At 38.9% G+C, this 20,814-nt stretch overlaps 2 protein-coding genes across 2 annotated transcripts in view; both read right to left on the bottom strand.

Moving 5' to 3' along the window:
* The window catches only part of PRRG1 (proline rich and Gla domain 1), a 170,183-nt gene that overhangs the window by 36,387 nt on the left and 112,982 nt on the right, over positions 1-20,814 (bottom strand). The gene's annotated exons all lie outside the window — the stretch shown is intronic.
* LOC123935215 (ferritin heavy chain-like) lies at positions 18,101-18,673 on the bottom strand. The gene has a single exon (XM_045995780.1). It carries the CDS (start codon positions 18,671-18,673, stop codon positions 18,101-18,103), a length of 573 nt encoding a protein of 190 aa, XP_045851736.1.

The raw sequence follows: 20,814 nt of genomic DNA, 5'->3' as shown, positions 1-20,814 counted from the left end.
CTGCAGGAAATATTAAGGGGGGGTCCTACAAAAGAGAAAAAATCCTAAGAATATCATTGAACAGAAATATAGAAACAATCTACAGACAGAAAGACTTCAAAGGCAACACGATGTCAATAAAAACCTATCTCTCAATAATCACTCTCAATGTCAATGGCCTAAATGCGCCCATAAAACGACACAGGGTTGCAGATTGGATAAAACGACAGGACCCATCCATATGTTGTCTACAAGAGACCCATTTTGAACCTAAGGATACACCCAGACTGAAAGTGAAGGGATGGAGAAGCATCTTTCATGCCAATGGGCCTCAAAAGAAGGCCGGAGTAGCGATTCTCATATCAGATAAATTAGATTTTAAACTAAAGACTGTAGTCAGAGATACAGAAGGACACTACATAATTCTTAAAGGGACTATCCGCCAAGACGATCTAACAATTGTGAATATCTATGCCCCCCAATATGGGAGCACCCAATTACATAAGAAAACTATTAATCAAGATAAAGAGTCATATTGATATGAATACAATAATAGTAGGAGATCTTAATACGCCTCTCTCAGAAATAGACAGATCATCGAAGCAGAAAATTAATAAAGAAATAAGAGCATTGAATGAAACATTGGACCAGATGGACCTCATCGATGGATACAGAACATTCCACCCTAAAACAACAGAATACTCATTCTTCTCAAGTGCACATGGAACCTTGTCCAGAATAGACCACATACTGGGTCACAAAGCAGGACTCAACTGATACCAAAAGACTGACATTATTCCCTGCATATTCTCAGATCACAATGCTTTGAAACTGGAACTCAATCACAAGGAAAAGTTCAGAAGGAACTCAAACACCTGGAAGCTAAAGACCACCATGCTTAAGAATGCTTGGATCAACCAGGAGATCAAAAGATGAACTTAAACAATTCATGGAAACCAATGAGAATGAAGACACTTCGGTCCAAAACCTATGGGATACAGCAAAGGCGGTTCTAAGGGGGAAATACATAGCCATCCAAGCCTCCCTCAAAAACATTGAAAAATCCAGAATACACCAGCTGTCTCTACACCTTAAAGAACTGGAGAATCAACAACAAATCAAACCAACTCCACATGCAAGAAGGGAAATAATCAAGATTAGAGCAGAGATCAATGAGGTAGAAACGAGAGATACAGTAGAACGTATCAATGAAAGTAGAAGCTGGTTTTTTGAAAGAATCAATAAGATCGATAAACCATTGGCCACACTAATCCAAAAGAAAAGAGAGAAAGCCCGAATTAATAAAATTATGAATGAAAAGGGAGAGATCACAACTAACACCAAGGAAATAGAAACAATCATCAGAAATTATTACCAACAGTTATATGCCAATAAGCTAAGCAACCTAGATGAATTGGATGCATTCCTGGAAAACTACAAACTCCCAAAATTGAACCAGGAAGAAAGTGACAACCTGAATAGACCGATATCTAGTAACGAGATTGAAGCAGTGATCAAAAACCTCCCAAAAAACTAGAGCCCAGGACCTGACGGATTCCCTGGGGAATTCTACCAAACTTTCAAAGAAGAAATAACACCAATTCTCCTGAAGCTGTTCCAAAAAATTGAAGCAGAAGGAAAACTTCCAGACTCTTTTTATGAAGCCAGCATTACCCTGATCCCCAAACCAGGCAAAGACCCTACCAAAAAGGAGAATTTCAGACCAATATCACTGATGAATATGGATGCAAAGATTCTCAACAAGATCCTAGCAAACAGGATCCAGCAGCACATTAAATAGATTATCCACCATGACCAGGTGGGATTCATCCCTGGGTTGCAAGTTTGGTTCACCATTCGCAAATCAATCAATGTGATAGAACAAATCAATAAGAGAAGAGAGAAGAACCCCATGGTCCTCTCAATTGATGCAGAAAAAGCATTTGACAAAATCCAGCATCCGTTCCTGATGAAAACGCTTCAAAGTATAGGGATAGAGGGAACATTCCTGAACTTCATAAAATCTATCTATGAAAGACCCACAGCAAATATCATCCTCAATGGGAAAAAGCTTGCAGCCTTCCCGTTGAGATCAGGAACACGACAAGGATGCCCACTCTCACCACTCTTGTTCAACATAGTATTAGAAGTTCTAGCAACGGCAATCAGACAACAAAGAGAAATAAAAGGTATCCAAATTGGCAAGGAAGAAGTCAAACTCTCTCTCTTCGCAGATGACATGATTCTTTATATGGAAAACCCCAAAGACTCCACCCCCAAACTACTAGAACTCATAAAGCAATTCAGTAACGTGGCAGGATACAAAGTCAACGTACAGAAATCAGTGGCTTTCTTATACACTAACAATGAAAATACAGAAAGGGAAATTAGAGAATCGATTCCATTTACTATAGCACCAAGAACCATAAGATACCTGGGAATAAACCTAACCAAAGAGGTAAAGGACCTGTACTCGAGGAACTACAGAACACTCATGAAAGAAATTGAAGAAGACACAAAAAGATGGAAGACTGTTCCATGCTCTTGGATTGGAAGAATAAACATTGTTAAAATGTCTATACTGCCTAGAGCAATCTATACTTTTAATGCCATTCCAATCAAAATTCCACCAGTATTTTTCAAAGAGCTGGAGCAAATAATCCTAAAATTTGTATGGAATCAGAAGAGACCCCGAATTGCTAAGGAAATGTTGAAAAACAAAAACAAAACTGGCGGCATCATGTTACTCGATTTCAAGCTTTACTACAAAGCTGTGATCACCAAGACAGCGTGGTACTGGCATAAAAACAGACACATATACCAGTGGAATAGAGTGGAGAGCCCAGATATGGACCCTCAACTCTATGGTGAAATAATCTTCTACAAAACAGGAAAAAATATTCAATGGAAAAAAGACAATCTCTTCAATAAATGGTGCTGGGAAAACTGGACAGCGATATGTAGAAGAATGAAACTTGACCATTCTCTTACACCGTACACAAAGATAAACTCGAAATGGATAAAAGACCTCAATGTGAGACAGGAATGTATCAGAGTCCTAGAGGAGAACATAGGCAGTAACCTCTTCGATATCAGCCACAGCAACTTCTTTCAAGATAAGTCTCCAAAGGCCAAGGAAACAAAAGCAAAAATGAACTTTTGGGACTTCATCAAGATCAAAAGTTTCTGCACAGCAAAGGAAACAGTCAACAAAACAAAAAGGCAACCCACGGAATGGGAGAAGATATTTGCAAATGACAGTACAGACAAAAGGTTGATATCCAGGATCTATAAAGAACTTCTCAAACTCAACACACACAAAACAGATAATCATATCGAAAAATGGGCAGAAGATATGAACAGACACTTCTCCAACGAAGACATACAAATGGCTATCAGACACATGAAAAAATGTTCATCATCACTAGCCCTCAGGGAGATTCAAATTAAAACTACATTGAGATACCACCTGACACCAGTTAGAATGGCCAAAATTAGCAAGACAGGAAACAACGTGTGTTGGAGAGGATGTGGAGAAAGGGGAACCCTCTTACACTGTTGGGGGGAATGCAAGTCAGTGCAGCCACTTTGGAGAACAGTGTGGAGACTCCTGAAGAAATTAAGAATAGAGCTTCCCTATGACCCTGCAATTGCACTGCTGGGTATTTACCCCAAAGATACAGATATAGTGAAAAGAAGGGTCATTTGTACCCCAATGTTTATTGCAGCAATGGCTATGGTTGCCAAACTGTGGAAAGAACCAAGATGCCCTTCAACGGATGAATGGATAAGGAAGATGTGGTCCATATACACAATGGAGTATTATGCCTCCATCAGAAAGGATGAATACCCAACTTTTGTAGCAACATGGACGGGACTGGAAGAGATTATGCTGAGCGAAATAAGTCAAGCAGAGAGAGTCAAGTATCATATGGTCTCACTTATTTGTGGAGCATAACAAATAACATGGAGGACATGGGGAGATGGAGAGGAGAGGGAGTTAAGGGAAACTGGAAGGGGAGATGAACCATGAGAGACTATGGACTATGAAAAACAACCAGAGGGTTTTGAAGGGGCGGGGGCGGGGGGGGAGGTTGAGGAACCAGGTGGTGGGTAATAGGGAGGGCACGTACTGCATGGAGCACTGGGTGTGATGCCAAAACAATGAACACTGTTATGCTGTAAATAAACAAATAAACGAATAAAAAAAAAAGAAAACACTGAAAAGACCACCAAAATACTACTGGGCAGACAAATGAATTCAGTAAGATTGCAGGATACAAAATCAATGTACAGAAATCCACTGCATTTCTATACATTAATAATGAAACATCAGAAAGAAAAATTAAGAAAACAATCCCATTTATAATTGTACCAAAAATAATAAACAAGAGATAAATAAGGAAGTGAAAGACTTATACTCTGAAAAATATAAAATATTTATGAAAGAAACTGTAAGATGACACAAATGGAAGAACATTCTGTGCTCATGGGTTAGACGAAAAAATATTGTTTAAATTTCCATTATACCCAAAGCAATGTACAGATTTAATGTAATCCCTATCAAATTACCAACAGTATTTTTCATAGAACTAAAATAATCCTAAAATTTGTATGGAACTACAAAAGACCCCAAATAACCAAAACAATCTTGAAAAGGAAGAACAAAGTTGGAGGTATCACAATTACAGATTGGAAGTTCTATTACACAGCTGTAGTAATCTTAACAGGATGGTACTGGCATGACAACAGATACATATATCAATGAATAGAAAGCCAGAAATAAACCCATGATGTTACGGTCAATTGATCTTTGACAAAGGACACAAGAATATGCAATGGGAAAAAGTTCAACAAATGGTGCTGGAAAAACTGACCAATTTCTTTCACAATACACAAAGATGAACTCAAAATGGCTTAACGACCTAAATGTGAGACCTGAAATCATAAAAATCCTAGAAGAGGGCATAGGCTGTTATTTCTCTGACATGGGTCATAACATCTTTCTAGATATGTCTCCTGAGGCAAAGGAAATAAAAGCAACAATAAACTATTGGGACTACGTCAAAATAAAAAGCTTTTGCACAGCAATGGAAGCAACCCGCAAAACTAAAAGACAACCCAGTGAATAGGAGAAGATATTCACAAATGACTTATTTGATAAAGAGGGAGTATCCAAAATGTAAAAAGAACTTACACAACACCAAAAAACCAAAAAATCCAGTTAAGACATGAACAGACATTTCTCCGAAGAAGACATCCTGATGGCCAGCAGACACATGAAAAGATGTACACCATCACTAGTTACCATGGAAATGCAAATCAAAACTACAATGAGATATTACCTCACACCTGTCAAAATGACTAAAATTACAAATACAAGAAACAAGTGCTGGAGAGGATGTACAGAAACAGGAACGCTCATGCACTGTTGGAAATGTGAACTATTGGAGCCACTGTAGAAAACAGTATGAAGGGTCTTCAAAAATTAAAAACAGAATTACATATGACCCAATAATTCCACTATTGGGTATTTACCCAAAGAAAACAAAAACACTAATTCAAAGAGACATGCATCCCTATGTACTGGAGCATTATTTACAAGAGCCAATATATGGAAAAAACCCATGTGTTCACTGACAGATGAATGGATAAAGATGTACATAAATAATAGGGTATTACTCAGGCATAAAAGAGAATGAAATCTTGGGGCAGTGGCTCAGTCAGCTGAGCATCTGACTCATGATTTAGGCTCAGGTCCTGATCTCAGGGTCCTGGGAGAAAGCCCCATGTCAGGATCCATACTCAGCAGGGAGTCTGCTTCTCTCCTTCTCCCTTTCCTTCTGCCCCTCCCCCCTGCTCATGTGCATGAGCACTTTCTCTTTCTCTCTCAAAAATAAATAAATAAATCTTAAAATAAAAAAGGTTTGAAATCTTGCAATTTGCAACATGGATGGATCTAGAAGGTATAATGCTAAGTGAAAGAAGTTAGGCAGAGAAAGACAAATACCATATGACTTCACTCATATTTGGAATTTAAGAAACAAAACAAATGAACAAAGGAAAAAAGAGACAAAAATCCAGACTCTCAACTATAAAGAATAGATGGTTACCAGTGGAGAGGGGGAGGGGAGGATCGGTGGAATAAGTAAAGGGGGATTAAGAATATACTTATTGGGACGCCTGGGTGGCTCAGTTGGTTAAGCAGCTGCCTTCGGCTCAGGTCATGATCCCAGCGTCCTGGGATCGAGTCCCACATTGGGCTCCTTGCTCAACGGGGAGCCTGCTTCTTTCTCTGACTCTGCCTGCCACTCTGTATGCCTGTGATCCCTCTCTCTCCCTCTCTCTCTCTGACAAATAAAAATAATAATAATAATAATAATAATAATATACTTATTAGGTTGAGCAGTGAGTAATGTATGGAATTGTTGAGTCACTATATTGTACACCTAAAAATAACACTGTATGTTAAGTATACTGGAATTTAAAAAAATTAAAAACTGCATGTGTGAGCACATATCCAACATCAATGGAAATTAGATAAGGTTTTCAAGGTTTTAAAAATATGTGCTCATTCAATGATAGCTGCTGAAGTTACAATAAGTTTTTAGTGTGTTTCTTCCAGTATATTCAGAAGGATATAACTGGGTAAGTTGCTTAAGTCTGAGCACGGGTACTATTTTCCAGCATCACAGGTTATCCCAATGTGTTGCCATAGTTGAAAACCAGGGTGATAAAGCAGTGCTTCAAAAACATCAAGGTGCATATTCATCAGCTGGGGCCTTATGAAAATGGAGATTCTGATACTGTAGGTCTGGGGTGGGGCTTGGGATTTTGCATTTGTAACAGGCTCTCAGCACACTTTGAGGAGCAAGGTGCTCACACTGGTTTGACAGCCTGGAATGCCTAAGTCCTGCCCCAGAGACTGATGTAATTGGTCTGGGATGTAGCCTGATGGTAATTCTAATTTGTAACGAAGAGACTCTCCATGGCAACATGCATTATGATTTATCAGTTTTTATTATAATTTTATTATAATTATAGTTTTTATTATAATTTTATATAATTTTATTATATATTATAATTTTATTATAATATATATTATAATTTATTATAATAAGTTTTTTTATAATAGCTCTAATGTGATCCCCTTTGCCCACTGCCCAGCCTTCCTCTTATGTCAAAGTCTTTAATCCCTTTGGGTTGATTTTTGTCTCTGGTGTAATACAGAGTTTCTTTTTCATTCTAACACATATGGGTATCTAATTTTCCCAACACTGTTTTTTGAGCAGACTATACATTCCCCATTGTGTATTTTGGCACCCTTGTTGAACATCATTTGAGCGTGTATCTGTGGATTATATTTCTGGGCTCTTGATTCAGTTCTATTTGTCTGTCTTTATGCTAGTACCGTACTGTTTTTGTTACTGTAAGTTTGTAATATTTTTTTAATTAATTTATTTTTTCAGCGTAACAGTATTCATTGCTTTTGCACAACACCCAGTGCTCCATGCAATACGTGCCCTATTACCCACCACCTGGTTGTAATATGTTTTTAATTCAGAAAGTGTGAGGCCTCCAGCTTTGTTCCTCTTTCTCAAGATTGTTTGGCTATTGTGGCCTTTCGTGGTTCTAAATGAATTTAAGAGGAATCACTACCATCCTTCTCAAAGTCTTCCAAGAAACTGAAAAAGAGGAGACGCTTCCACACTCTTTTTATGAGGCCAGTATTATTCTGTTTGCAAAGCCAGAAAAAGACACTACAATAAAAGAAAACTACATGCCAATATTTCTGATGAATACAGATGCAACAAACCTCAACAAGTGGGATTTATCCTTGGGGCATGAGGAGAGTTGAACATATGATAATCAATGCGACACAAAACACTGATGAAAAAATTAAAGAAACAAATACATATAAAGAGAGATCATGTTCATGGAATAGAAGACTTAATACTGTTAAAATACCTCTGTTACCCAAAACAACCTACAGATTCAATGTTATCCCTATCAAAATCCCAAAGCCATTTTTTATAGAAATAAAAGCATCTATCTTTGAGAGTCTCAGATAAATTTAATGTGAATTCTACTAAATCTTCTTAGAACAAGACAACCTATAATATGAAAACTATTCCAGAGCACATAAAAATGGAAAAAAAAATCTCAATTTGTTTTACAGGGCCAGAATAAGCCTAATACCAAAATAGGACAAAGATGGTACTCACACACCTGAAAAGAAAACTACATATTGAGGTAGAGAGATGCAAAGTCCTGAATAGAAATATTAGCAAGAGTGATGTCATCATCATGGTGTACTAAGACAGCTCTTTGTTTCTGCACTGCCCCACCTCAACCACCATTTGGCATCCATCCACAGACAGAAGTGCCTTTGTGGGAGCTATGGAATGATCCAGCTCCATATACCAGATGACTCAGAAGGAATCTCAACCACTTATGCATTGGGTAAAGGCATATAGACTTTGTTCCCAGCTATGGACCGTGCAGTGGCCTGTGAACTCGTTCTAGTCCATCCTGGCTACAGTTAAGGAGCCCCTGGAAAACAATGATTTATTTACACAAGCATCCACAGATTGGAGAGCCTTTATAGACGTTCAGGTTTCCAGAGAACTTCTGTACACCAATGGTACAAAACACAAATGTGGGACACACTGGAGAGAAGTACCCAATCGTCAGGTACATGACTGGGAATCAGGAAGAAGCTAGGAGGGCCAGCACATAAGACTCTCAGAGGGTATTAAGGGGACACAGACTGACCAACTGTGTCTTACATTTCATCAAGAAGCCTGCCCATGAGTTGCTGGTAAAACCCACAGATGACCTCAACTGGCCCATGGGTCTGCCTAGCACTCAGAATGTCTCCACCACACACTTCTGCCACGCTGTGGTCAGCTTCTTGTGTGCATGCTTCTCCCTTTGGTCTTCCAAAAGGTGTCACTATAGCTCAAATTTGTGGTCTCTGACCTGCACATTCTGGTGGTTTTCTGTGCCTCCTCATTAGCACATTCACATCAGCAGTGGCAAAAGTGAGCTTGGGCAAATGGCTAGGTACCACAAACTTAAGCTTTAGTACCGCTCTTCGGAAAACAAAAGTGAGAATGTCAACACCTGGCCTGGTGCGTTGCAGGATGGAGAGAAGGCCTAAGAGAGAGCTTAAGAATTCTGCCACAAGAGGGAGTAAGAAGTGCAGAGCAGCTGTATCCATAAAAAGTCCGAGAAAGTCCAAGAACCATTATCAGGGCTAATAGCAAGTATTTCTCTCCTGAGTTAGCCGTTAGTAAAGATTGTAAAAGACTGCTACTTCAAATGAGAACAGTGCAATGCAAAACTTCAAGGAACAGGAAAAAAATTAAGGAAACATGACACAACCAAAGGATACAACAATCTTCCAGTAACCAACCCCAAAGACAAAGGAAAAAACTGTTAGATAAAAAAAAAAAAAAAAAGATTATGATAAAAGAGTCAAAGAATACCACAAATAGTCATCAAATCACAAAGGAACACAGCAAGAAAGAAAACAAGGAACAAAGGATCTGCAAAACAAAATGGCAATAGTAAGCCCTTACCTGTCAATAATTATTTTAAATTTGAAAGGATTAAATTCTCCAGTCAAAAGACACAGAGTGGCTGAAGGGACAAAACAAAACAATAAACAAAACAAAACAACAAGGTCCAAAGATACACTGCCCATAAGAGACTTATTTTAGGGGCTCCTGGCTGGCATAGTCAGAGTGTGCAAATCTTTTTTTTTTTTTAATTTATTTTCAACATAACAGTACTCATTGTTTTTGCACCACACCCAGTGCTCCATGCAATACGTGCCCTCTCTATTACCCTCCACCTGGTTCCCCAACCTCCCACCCCCCCCCCACCCCTTCAAAACCCTCAGGTTGTTTTCAGAGTCCATAGTCTCTCATGGTTCATCTCCCCTTCCAATTTCCCTCAACTCCCTTCTCTTGACCTGAGGGTCATAAGTTCAAGCCCCACAATGGGTGTACAGATTACTTTAAAATTTTTTATTCTTTCATTTTTATTTATTTTTTAGAGAGAGTAGAGAGAGCATGTGCACAAGAGTGCAGAGGAAAAGGAGCAGAGAGAAGGGGAGAGAGAATCTTAAGCAGGCTCCATGCACAGAGCAGAGCTTGATGTGGGCTCGAGAGTATGACCTGAGCCAACATCAAGAGTTGGAAGTTTAACCGAATGAGCCACCCAGATGCCCCCAAAATAAAAATTTTTTTTAAAAAGGTTTATTTTAGCTTTAAGGACACATGTAGAGAGTGAATTAAGTGGGAAAAAGACATTTCAAACAAAAGGTACCCAAAGGAAAGCAGGGGCAGCTATACTTCTATCACACAAAACAGACCTGAAGCTAAAAATGATCAACACACACAAAGAAGGTCATTATAAAAAGATAAAGGGATCAATCCATAAAGAAGGTATATGTAAATATTTAGGCACCCAACAACAGAACACCTAAAGATATAAACCAAATACTGCTAAAAGGAGAAATAAACAGTAATACAATAAGCTGGGAATTTTAAGCTTCCACTATCAAAAATGTATACAATATCCAGAAAAAAAAAAAGGAAATGTTGGACTTGAACTACACTTTAGACCACAGGGACCTAACAGAAATCTACAGAACATTCCATCCAACAACAAGAAAATACACATTCTTCTCAAGTGCACACAAAACATATCTCATGGGGATAGACCACGTGATAGGTCATGTAACAGTTTTTAGCAAATTGAAGACCAAAATCACACCAAGCTATCTTTTCTTTTCTCTCTCTCTTTTTTAAAAGATTTATTTATTTCAGAGAAAGTGAGAGAGAGCATGAGCAGGATGGGGAGAGGAAGAGAGAATCTCAAGCAGACTCTCTGTTGAGCAGAGAGCCCAAAGTGGGGCTCGATCCCAGTACTCCGAGATCATGACCTGAGCAGGAACCAAGAGTCAGATGCTTAACTGACTGTGCCATCTAGGCGCCTCATCAATTATCTTTTTTGAACACAACTGTATGAAGCTAGAAGTCAATAACAAAAGGGAAGCTGGGAAATTCACAAATATGTGGAAATTAAAAAACAAACACATGCTCCTTGGTGTGCCTGGCTAACTCAGTATGTGGAGTGTGCAACACTTGATCTCAGGGTTTTAAGTTCGATCCCCATGTTGGGTATAGAGATTAGATAAAAATAAAAACTTAAAAATAACAACAACAAAAGAACACACTCCTGAGCAACCAGTGGTAATATCTAAAGGAAACACAACCTACCAAAAAGATGGGATGCAGGAAAAGCAGTTGTTTTTAAATTTTTTTAAAAAAATTTTAATTAACATATAATGTATTATTTGCTTTAGGGGTACAGGTCTGTGAATCATCAGTCTTACACAATTTACAGCACTCACCATACCACACACCCTCCCCAGTATCCATAGACCAGTCACCCTACCCCTTCCCCCCACCCCCTAGCAACCCTCAGTTTGTTTCTTGAGATTAAGAGTCTCTCATGGTTTGTCTCCCTCCCCAGTCCCATCTTGTTCCATTTTTTCCCTCCCTACCCCTCACGACCCCCTACCCTGCCTCTCAAATTCCTCATATTGGAGAGATCATATGATAGTTGTCTTTCTTTGACTGACTTATTTCACTTACCAAAATACACTCTAGTTCCACAGGGCCACATCATTGCAAGTGGCAAGATTTTGGTTGTTTTTTTGTTTGTTTGTTTGTTTTTGTTTTTTGATGGCTGCATAGTAAGGAAAAGCAGTTCTAAGAGACAAGTATATACTGATAAATGTCTACATCAAAAAAAGATCAAAATAAAAAGCTCTTAAATAAACAACTTAACTTTACATATCAAGGAGCTAAAGAACAAATTAAGCCCAAAGTTAGTACAAAGAAGTAAATTAAAAAAATAGGAGAAAAATGTGAAATAGAGATCAGAAAAACATTTAAAAAGATCAAGAAAATTAACAGCTCATTTTTGAAAGGATTAATAAAATCAAATGGTCAGAAGACCCCCTTTGGCATTCTTCAACCACCTCTATTTTCTTAAAATTCTCCTGCCCATTCATTCATTCATCTATACTTTCAGTTCTCAAACCTCTGGGGGAAAAATGCTCATCCCTTCTGTTAGGAGATCTTGCAAGAACAACTCTGCCCACTGCATGGAGTCAGTGGCAACAGCTGCTGTCCGTGATGATGCTTACTCTGAGTCCCTGCTAATACTCCTATAGTTGGCTTCAGTTGGGCACCTTCTGACAGAAGCACTTTCTATGGATTTAGGAAAGGCTGGTCTCAAGTGTAGGAAATAGGTTTTGTTGCTGGAATGTTACAGATGTATCTGAGATCACAAGACCCTTTTCCACACTCAAGTCAGTGCTTATAGATCACTATGAACTTTGTCCTCCAATAGTTACTTGGCAGGACACGCCCAAGATACTGCTATTATTCTGAAAGTTTAAAAAAACATTGGCAGAATATATGGAATGCTATTTATTTTGGAATGTTTTTAGAAGATTTTTTAAATTTATAAATGTGGATATTACATTACAGAATGTTCAGAAAATGAAATGAAAATTTTTAAAAAATCAATAAACTTTGGCTAGGCTAAGGAGAAAAAGAAGATTCAAACAAAATCAGAAACAGGAGACAATTACAACAGAAATACAAATGAACTTAAGAGACTGCTACAATTGCAGTTGATACTTAAACATGAATTTGAACTGCAAAAGTCCACTTATATGTGGACTTTCTACAGTACTTTAAGTGTATTTCTTCTTCCTTATGATTTTCTTAGTAACATTTTCTATTCTCTACGTTATTTTAAGAATATAGTATTATATGCTTTTAACATAAAAATATGTGTTAATTGGCTATTTATGTTATTGGTAAGCTTCTGGTTAATAGTAGGCTATAGCAGTAAGGTTTCTGGGGAGTCAAAAGTTATACTCAGATTTGGGACTGTATGGGGTGGACATGGGGTTGGTGCACCTAACTCCCATTCAACTATATGCACCAACAAATTAGACAAACTAGAAAAAAATGGATAATTTCGGAGAGACATACAACCTACCGAAACAGAATCATGAAGAACTAGAAAATCTGAACTGACCAATTACTAGTAATGAGATTGAATCAGTAATCAAAAACCTCCCAACAAACAAAAGTCCAGTACCAGTTTTACTGGTGGATTCTGCCAAACATTTAAAAAAGAATACTAATTCTTTTCAAACAATTCCAAAAAAATATGACAGAACACTTCAAATTCATTTTACAAGGCCAACATTTTGATACTAAAGCCAGACAAGAACACCACAAGAAAATTACAAGCCAATCTCTCTGAAAAACACAGATGCAAAACTCCTCAACAAAATATTAACAAACCAAATTAAACAAAACTTTAATAGGATTATATACCATTATCAAGGGGCATTTATTCCAGGGATGCAATGATGGTTCAACACCCATAAATCAATGTTATACACCATTTTAATAAACTGAAGGATAAAAATCATACGATCATTTCAATAGATGCAGAAAAAAGGATATGGCAAAATTCAACATCTATTTATGATTAAAAACTCTCAACAAATTTAGTATAAAAAAATACCTCAACAGGGGTGCCTGGGTGGTTGAGTGGGTTAAGCTTCTGCCTTGGGCTCAGGTCGTGATCTCAGGGCCCTGGGATGGAGCCCAGCATCCGACTCTCTGCTCAGTGGGGAACCTGCTTCCCGCCCCTTCCCCTGCACCGCCTCTCTGCCTGTCTCTTTGCCTACTTGTGATCCCTGTCAAGAAAATGGATAAAATCTTAAAAAAAAAAAAAAGACTCTCAACATAATAAAAGTCACAAAGGACAAGCTGTAACATCCACAATGTGAAAGCTTTTCCTCTAAGAGCAGGAATGGGACAAAGGTGCCCACTCTCACCACTTATATTCATCATAGTACTGGAAGTCCTAGTCAGAGCATTCAGGCAAGAAAAAAATAAAAGGCATCCATATTAGAAAGGAAGAAGTAAAACTGTCTTTTCAGATGATATGCTTTTATATCTATAAAGTCTTAAAGACTCTACCAAAAACCTGTCAGAAATAATGAATTCAGAAAAGTTATAGGTTACAAAATCAACACGGTTGCACTTCTAAACACTAACAACAAGAAAAAGAAATAAAACAATCCCATTTACATTAACATCAAAAACAATATTAGGCATAAATTTAACCAAGGAAGTGAAAGATCTGTACACTGAAAACTTGAAGAATTTCATGAAAGAAATTAAATATGACAGAGATAAATAGAAAGATGTCCTGTGTTCATTGATCAGAACTGATGTGGTTAAAATGTCCATACACCCCAAAGTCATCTATAGATTTACTATAAACCCTATCAAAATTCCAATGGCATTTTTTACAGAAATAGAAAAACAATCCTAAAATTCCTATGGAGCAACAAAAGACCCTGAATATCCAAAGCAATCTTAAGAAAGAACATAGCTGGAGGGATTGTACTTCCTGAATTCGAACAATACTACTAAATCTTATAAATCAAAACAGTATGGTAGTGGCATGAAAAACACACACACAGTCCAACGGAACATAATCAAAAGTTCAGAAATAAACTTACACATAAATGATCAAGTAATATTTGACAAGGGAGCAAGGAATGGGGAAAGGACAGTGTCTTTGATAAATTGTGGTGGGAAAACTGAATAACCACATGCAGAAGAATGAAACTGGACCCCTATCTTATACCATACACAAAAATTAACACGAAAAGGATTAAAGACTTAAACCTAATATCTGAAGCAATAAAACTCCCAGAAGGTAACATAGTAAAAAGGTTCTTTGATATTGGTCCTAGAAATGATTTTCTGGATATGACACCAAAGGCACAAACAATAGAAGCAAAAAATAAATCAGTGGGACTACATTAATCTAAAAAACTTCTGCACAGCAAAAGGAACAATCCATAAAGCAAAAAGGCAAACTATGGAATAGAAGACAGTATCCAGGTGCCTGGGTGGCTCAGTGGGTTAAGCCTCTGCCTTCGGCTCAGGTCATGATCCCAGGGTCGTGGGATTGGGCCCCGCATTGGGCTCTCCACTCAGCAGGGTGCCTGCTCCCCACCCCCCCGCCTGCCTCTCTGCCTACTTGTGACCTCTGTCAAATAAATATGAGCTTTGGGGGAAAAAAGTATCTAGAAAGCATATATCTGATAAGGGATTAATATCCAAAATATATAAAGAATTTATACAATGCAATTTAAAAATGGGCTGAGAACCTGAATAGACATTTTCCCAAAGAAGACATACAGATGGCTAACACGTATATGAAAAGGTACTCAATAGCACTAGTCATCAGGGAAATGCAAATCAAAGTCACGATGAGGTCTATCACCTCATATGTGTTAGAATGGTCATCATTAAAAAGAAATATCAATTGTTGGCAAGGATGTGGAGAAAAGGACACCCCTGTGCACTGTTGGTGGGAGTATAAACTGATATGGACATTCCTCAAAAAATTAAAAATAGAACTGCTATATGATCTAGCAATTTATTTTCTGGGTATTTATCCCAAAGAAATGAAAACAGGATCTCAAAGAGATAGCTATTTCCTAATGTTCACTGCAACATTATTCACAATAGGCCATGCATGGAAACAATGGAAGTGTTGGTCAGTGGATAAATGGATAAAGAAGATGCGATATATATATATAAAACGCGATATTATTCTGCTATAAGAAAGAAATGCTGCCGGGACGCCTGGGTGGCTCAGTTGGTTAAGCGGCTGCCTTCGGCTCGGGTCATGATCCCAGCATCCTGGGATCGAGTCCCACATCGGGCTCCTTGCTCGGCGGGGAGCCTGCTTCTCCCTCTGCCTCTGCCTGCCTCTCTGCCTACTTGTGATCTCTCTCTCTCTGTCTCTCTCTCTCTCTGACAAATAAATAAATAAAATCTTAAAAAAAAAGAAAGAAATGCTGCCACATGCAACAACTTGGATGAAACCTGAGGACATTATGTGAAATAAGTCAGGAAAAGACAAATACTGTAATCAGAAACAGAGTAGAATGGTGGTTACCACAACCTGGGGGTTAAAGGAAATTGGGAGATATTGATCAAATGGTACAAACTTTGGAGATCTAATATATAGTATGGCCATTATAGTTAACAATATTATATCACTGAATATTGCCAAGAGAATAAACCTTAAATAATCTCACCACCAAAAAGAAATGGTAATTATATGAAGTGATGGAGGTTTTTGCTAAGGTTTTGATGGCAATCATTTCCCAACATATAAGTGTATCAAATCAACACAGTGTATACCTTCAAATTACACAATGTTACATCTCTAAATTATTATCTCAAAAAACTGCAATAAAACAAAATCAACATTAACCAAATAAGTTTCACTCTATGAATAAAAAAGTAATCTATTTTTAAAAAAGATTTTATTTAATTATTTGACAGAGATCACAAGTAGGCAGAGAGACAGGCAGAGAGAAAGGGGGAAGCAGGCTCCCTGCTGAGCAGAGAGCCAGATGCGGGGCTCAATCCCACGACCCTGGGATCATGACCTGAGCCGAAGGCAGAGGCTTTACCCACTGAGCCACCCAGGCACCCCATATAGGAAAATCTATTAATGTAATTCAGAACATTAATAGATTAAACTAGAAAGCATATAAGATAGTAGCATTTGGATTATACTTTTTTAAAAAAATTATTTCTTGATTATTGTCTACTCCCTCTGAACCACCCCTTGTTTTCTCCTTCTGGAATTTCTGAGTGGTTTTTATTGTATAGGGGCCTTTTATGACTATGAATTACTATTGTTATGAATTATTTCTTTCTTGGAGATTTGATCTACTTCATATTATCAAGTATTTTGATGTTCAGTATCTTTGTTAAATTTTCAACTCTTATACTGGTAGGGTCTTCTTTTTATACCAAACTATTAGAAAGTGTACATAAAAACCGGTAACTAGAGGTTTTGCATTGGCAGCATGCATGCCTGGCAGTGATGGCCACTTGGAATCACACCTGTATCTCTACAGAGAGTCTGAAACACAGTTCCGTAGTCACTGGCTGACAAGGGTTAACCTGCCAAGCCCATAATCCACTATGCCAGTTTTCAGGGCCCCCAAGCTGTTACTGAGAAACAAACATTAACATTTGTCTGACTTAATGAGCTACAAAAGATTCAGATAAAGTTGACTCCCATTTATTTTAATCCCTACCCAACCCCATTTTTCACTTCTTTCCCAGAAGCAACTACTATTATAAATTCTAGACTATGTTTTTTTTTCTATACTTTTGTCAAACACCCCCATCTACAGCAACTAGGGCTCCAAACCACCCATCTGACCCCATCCCACATACCTACACTGATTATAAGGGGAAACAGAAGTTTCCTAATGACAATATGCATGTCCTGCACAGGGGTCCAAAGGTAATCACTCTCATATCGTGGGGGATATTCAGTTTCTCTTATCACTGTTGCCCATGGTGAGCTTGTCAAAGAGGTATCCTGCCATGGCTTCTGGAATCCCTTTTTGCTATCCAGAATCAACAAACATTAGTATTTACATATTTTAACAAACTAAAGGTTTTCAGGTAAAGCTAAAGACCTCCTTTACTTTAATCCCTGCCCAAACCTATTTCCATCACTCTTTCCCCAGATCAACCCCAATCATAATTTTCAAGCCATATTTTTATACTTTTACTATGCACAGGATCCCACATTCATCAGGACCCTAGATCACCCATGCACCGCAACACTGTTTATAAGGGTAAGATTAATTCTGTGTTTTCCATGGGCCCATGAAATATCTTCTCCCTCTTATTTTCAGAGATCCTGAGCTGCATGTAGATGGGGTTGGGTGGGTGGAGAGATTCCTGAATACGTTTTAAAACTTAAAAGGTCAAAGATTTGCATGCAAATCAACCAGAGACCTTTTTTTAAATTTAGGAACCAAATAACTTTATTGAAACCAAACAACTTTTTTATGGCAAAACTGGGACGAAAGAACTGGAACCTTTTGCAGAAGCAATACTGCAATACGCATGCTGGGCATGGTGATCAGGCAAAGTCACCACGCGCCCTGGGGCTATGGGGCAACAGTCCCAGCCCAGTTCTTTTTGTCGCTGTCGCCCAGGGTGAGCTTGTCAAACAGGTACTCTGCCAGGCCGTCTTCCGGAGCCCGCATCTTGCGCAGGCTGGTGACATAGCCCCCCAACTCTTGGATGGCCTCGACTTGCTCGTGCAGGTAGTGGCTCTCCAGGAAGTGGGCCAGCTGGGCGTCGTTCTTGTCGGTGGCCAGCTGGTGCAGGTCGAGCAGGCTCTGGTTCACGCTCTTCTCCAGGTGCAGGGCGCACTCCATGGCCTTCAGGCCGCCCTCCCAGTCGTCGCGGTCCGGCCTCTTGACGTCGCGGAGGCGGATGTGGCCCCCGCGCTGGTTCTGCAGCTGCATCAGCTTCTCGGCACGCCTGGTCTCCTCGCGGGACTGGCGCAGGAAGAAGCGGGCGAAGTTCTTCAAGGCCACGTCGTCGCGGTCGAAGTAGAAGGCCATGGACAGGTACACGTAGGAGGCGTAGAGCTGCAGGCTGATCTGGCTGTTGATGGCGGCCTCGCAGTCGGGGTGGTAGTTCTGGCGCACTTGGGAGAGCGGCGGGGTGGCCATGGCTGGGGGCCCGGGCACCAGGGCGAAGGCGAAGGCGGTGCGGAAGCGAGGGCTGTGCAGCAGGCAGCGGCGGGGCCGAAGGCGGTGGCGGCCTCGGAGATTTCCCAGCTTGAGCGGCAAGGGAGGCCAGAGGCAGAACCAGTGGCGGTTTGAGACCTCAGGCAAGTGTCGGTTGGGATGTTGGGTGAGCCCTGGGATCGGACCGGAAATGGGGTCCAGGGAAGGGGGTGAGCTTCCAGTTTGAGTGGGGTTGGGGGCGGGGCATAAGTGATGTGTTCCAGGTTCTGCTGGAGCTTAAGTGATGCAGGGCAACCCTGCACTGGGCACTTAGCATTTATTAAGTTTTTAATTATGCAATAATGTGTCTATTTTCCAAGTACTTTTTTTGGTTCTCTAACTGATCCCCTCTATTACAGCCTCTTATTTAAATTCAAATATATGCTTACTCCAATTCAGTCTTATTCAATTCAAATTCATATTCTTTTTTAAATTTCTATTTTTTATTAACATATATTCAAATTCATATTCTCAAAATTCTGGGTATGAATTTGAATTTTTGGTAAAATTCTCTTGTTTCCTGTATTTTTTTTTAACCTCAGAAATTGTTCAGTTTGTTCATCATGACCTTCCCTTGCACTTTTCTCAAGTTTTGCAAAACTTTGTCCATGCATACTTAGGAATAAAGGGCACATTTGATTATCCTATGTAATTAGCATGTATCTGACATCCACATCCACAGTTGTGATGTCCATTTCACTAACAGGCTTTTCCTTGGAACAGGAAGGCAAAGTATTATCAATAAGGGAGGGAGTGGTTTCCTCCTTGTCAGGTGTATCATTGGTCTTTTTGGCATTCACAATATCAGTCCAGGGATGGAAAGAATAGTACCTGATTTGCCTGTCCCAAATGGTACTTTTCTCAAGCATTTTAAAACAGTAAAATTAAAATTCCAGCTAAGAGTAGGTATCAGCCACCAATTTTTCCATTTCAATCATATCTGAACTTGAGTAAGTATATTGTGATGTGTCTTTATGGCCTAAAAATGGCCTAATAAGAATCTAGAGGTAAGTTATTTCATTGTAAAACCCCTGGCATAACCATCACCACTTAAATTAGGAGGGAAATGTATTCAATGCAAAGCAAGGAAAGGGGAAGGAGGGGGTGCAGAAGACACTGAATGAGGACACCTGGGTCCTATTTTGGGCTGCACCAATCAGTATCTTGCTATGGGAAAAAGTAAATTGACTTTCTTGGGGCTATTATTTGAAAAATGAAGAGCTTGACCTATTTGGTTTTCATGGACCCTATCAATTATAAATATTACTGGAGCCTATTCTATGAATCCTTCTTCAGCTGTGGAATGGAAGGAAAAAATCAGCCTTTAGTCTATTCATGACAAGCAGTGATTGGTATCAAATATTAGCTTTGGGAATGGGACAATACCTTAATGTTCAAATAATAATGCTGTTTTAAGTTATGGCATTAGTGCAAGTCTTTAAAGCATACACCTGAAGAAAAGGCATAGCCCTCTTTGCTCAGTTGGTTGTTTATGTGCAGTGAGAGAATAAATGGTCTGTTTCAGCTTGATAGTACCCAAGACCTAGGGCTAACAATACAGGGCTACTGCAAAGTTCCAATCCCTTTGCCACTGATTTTATTGTATCTTGGAAGTAGCTAAACAAAATCTTATTTCTACAGTTACTGATATTCCACCTATGAGAGCCACTGTCAGCCTTGTCCTAGGAAGACTATGTCCTAACAGTGGGTGGAACAGTGAAAATCCCAAATATTAAAGGAATCGGCAACTATCTACTATAACAGAAAGTGATTTAGAGTGGTGGCTGCACCCAGATGGGAATCTCTGAGTGGGCATGAGTGGTGATTCGTTGCTATATTTTATCAAGTATACCATGAACTGAAAAGCACACTATTTTTTTATGTATTAATAAAGAAAAAATGCTTTCAACTAATCCATGACATGTCATTGATTGTAAGCTGCACTTCAATTTTTCAGAGATGTTAAAATGTGAATAAGTGATCAGACAATCAATGAAACGCAGTTACTATTTTTTTCATATGCTTGTCTGAATACATTGATCAAAGTAGCTACTTTCAAAAATATTCATAATTTTAAAATACTT

The sequence above is a fragment of the Meles meles genome, chromosome X (genome assembly GCF_922984935.1).
Source record: "Meles meles chromosome X, mMelMel3.1 paternal haplotype, whole genome shotgun sequence".
Classification (NCBI taxonomy): domain Eukaryota; kingdom Metazoa; phylum Chordata; class Mammalia; order Carnivora; family Mustelidae; genus Meles; species Meles meles.
This window is presented reverse-complemented; position numbering and strand designations above follow the sequence as displayed.

Excerpts from the sequence above, each read along its gene's own strand:
- LOC123935215 (XM_045995780.1), bottom strand. The coding sequence starts at position 18,673 with ATGGCCACCCCGCCGCTCTCCCAAGTGCGCCAGAACTACCACCCCGAC.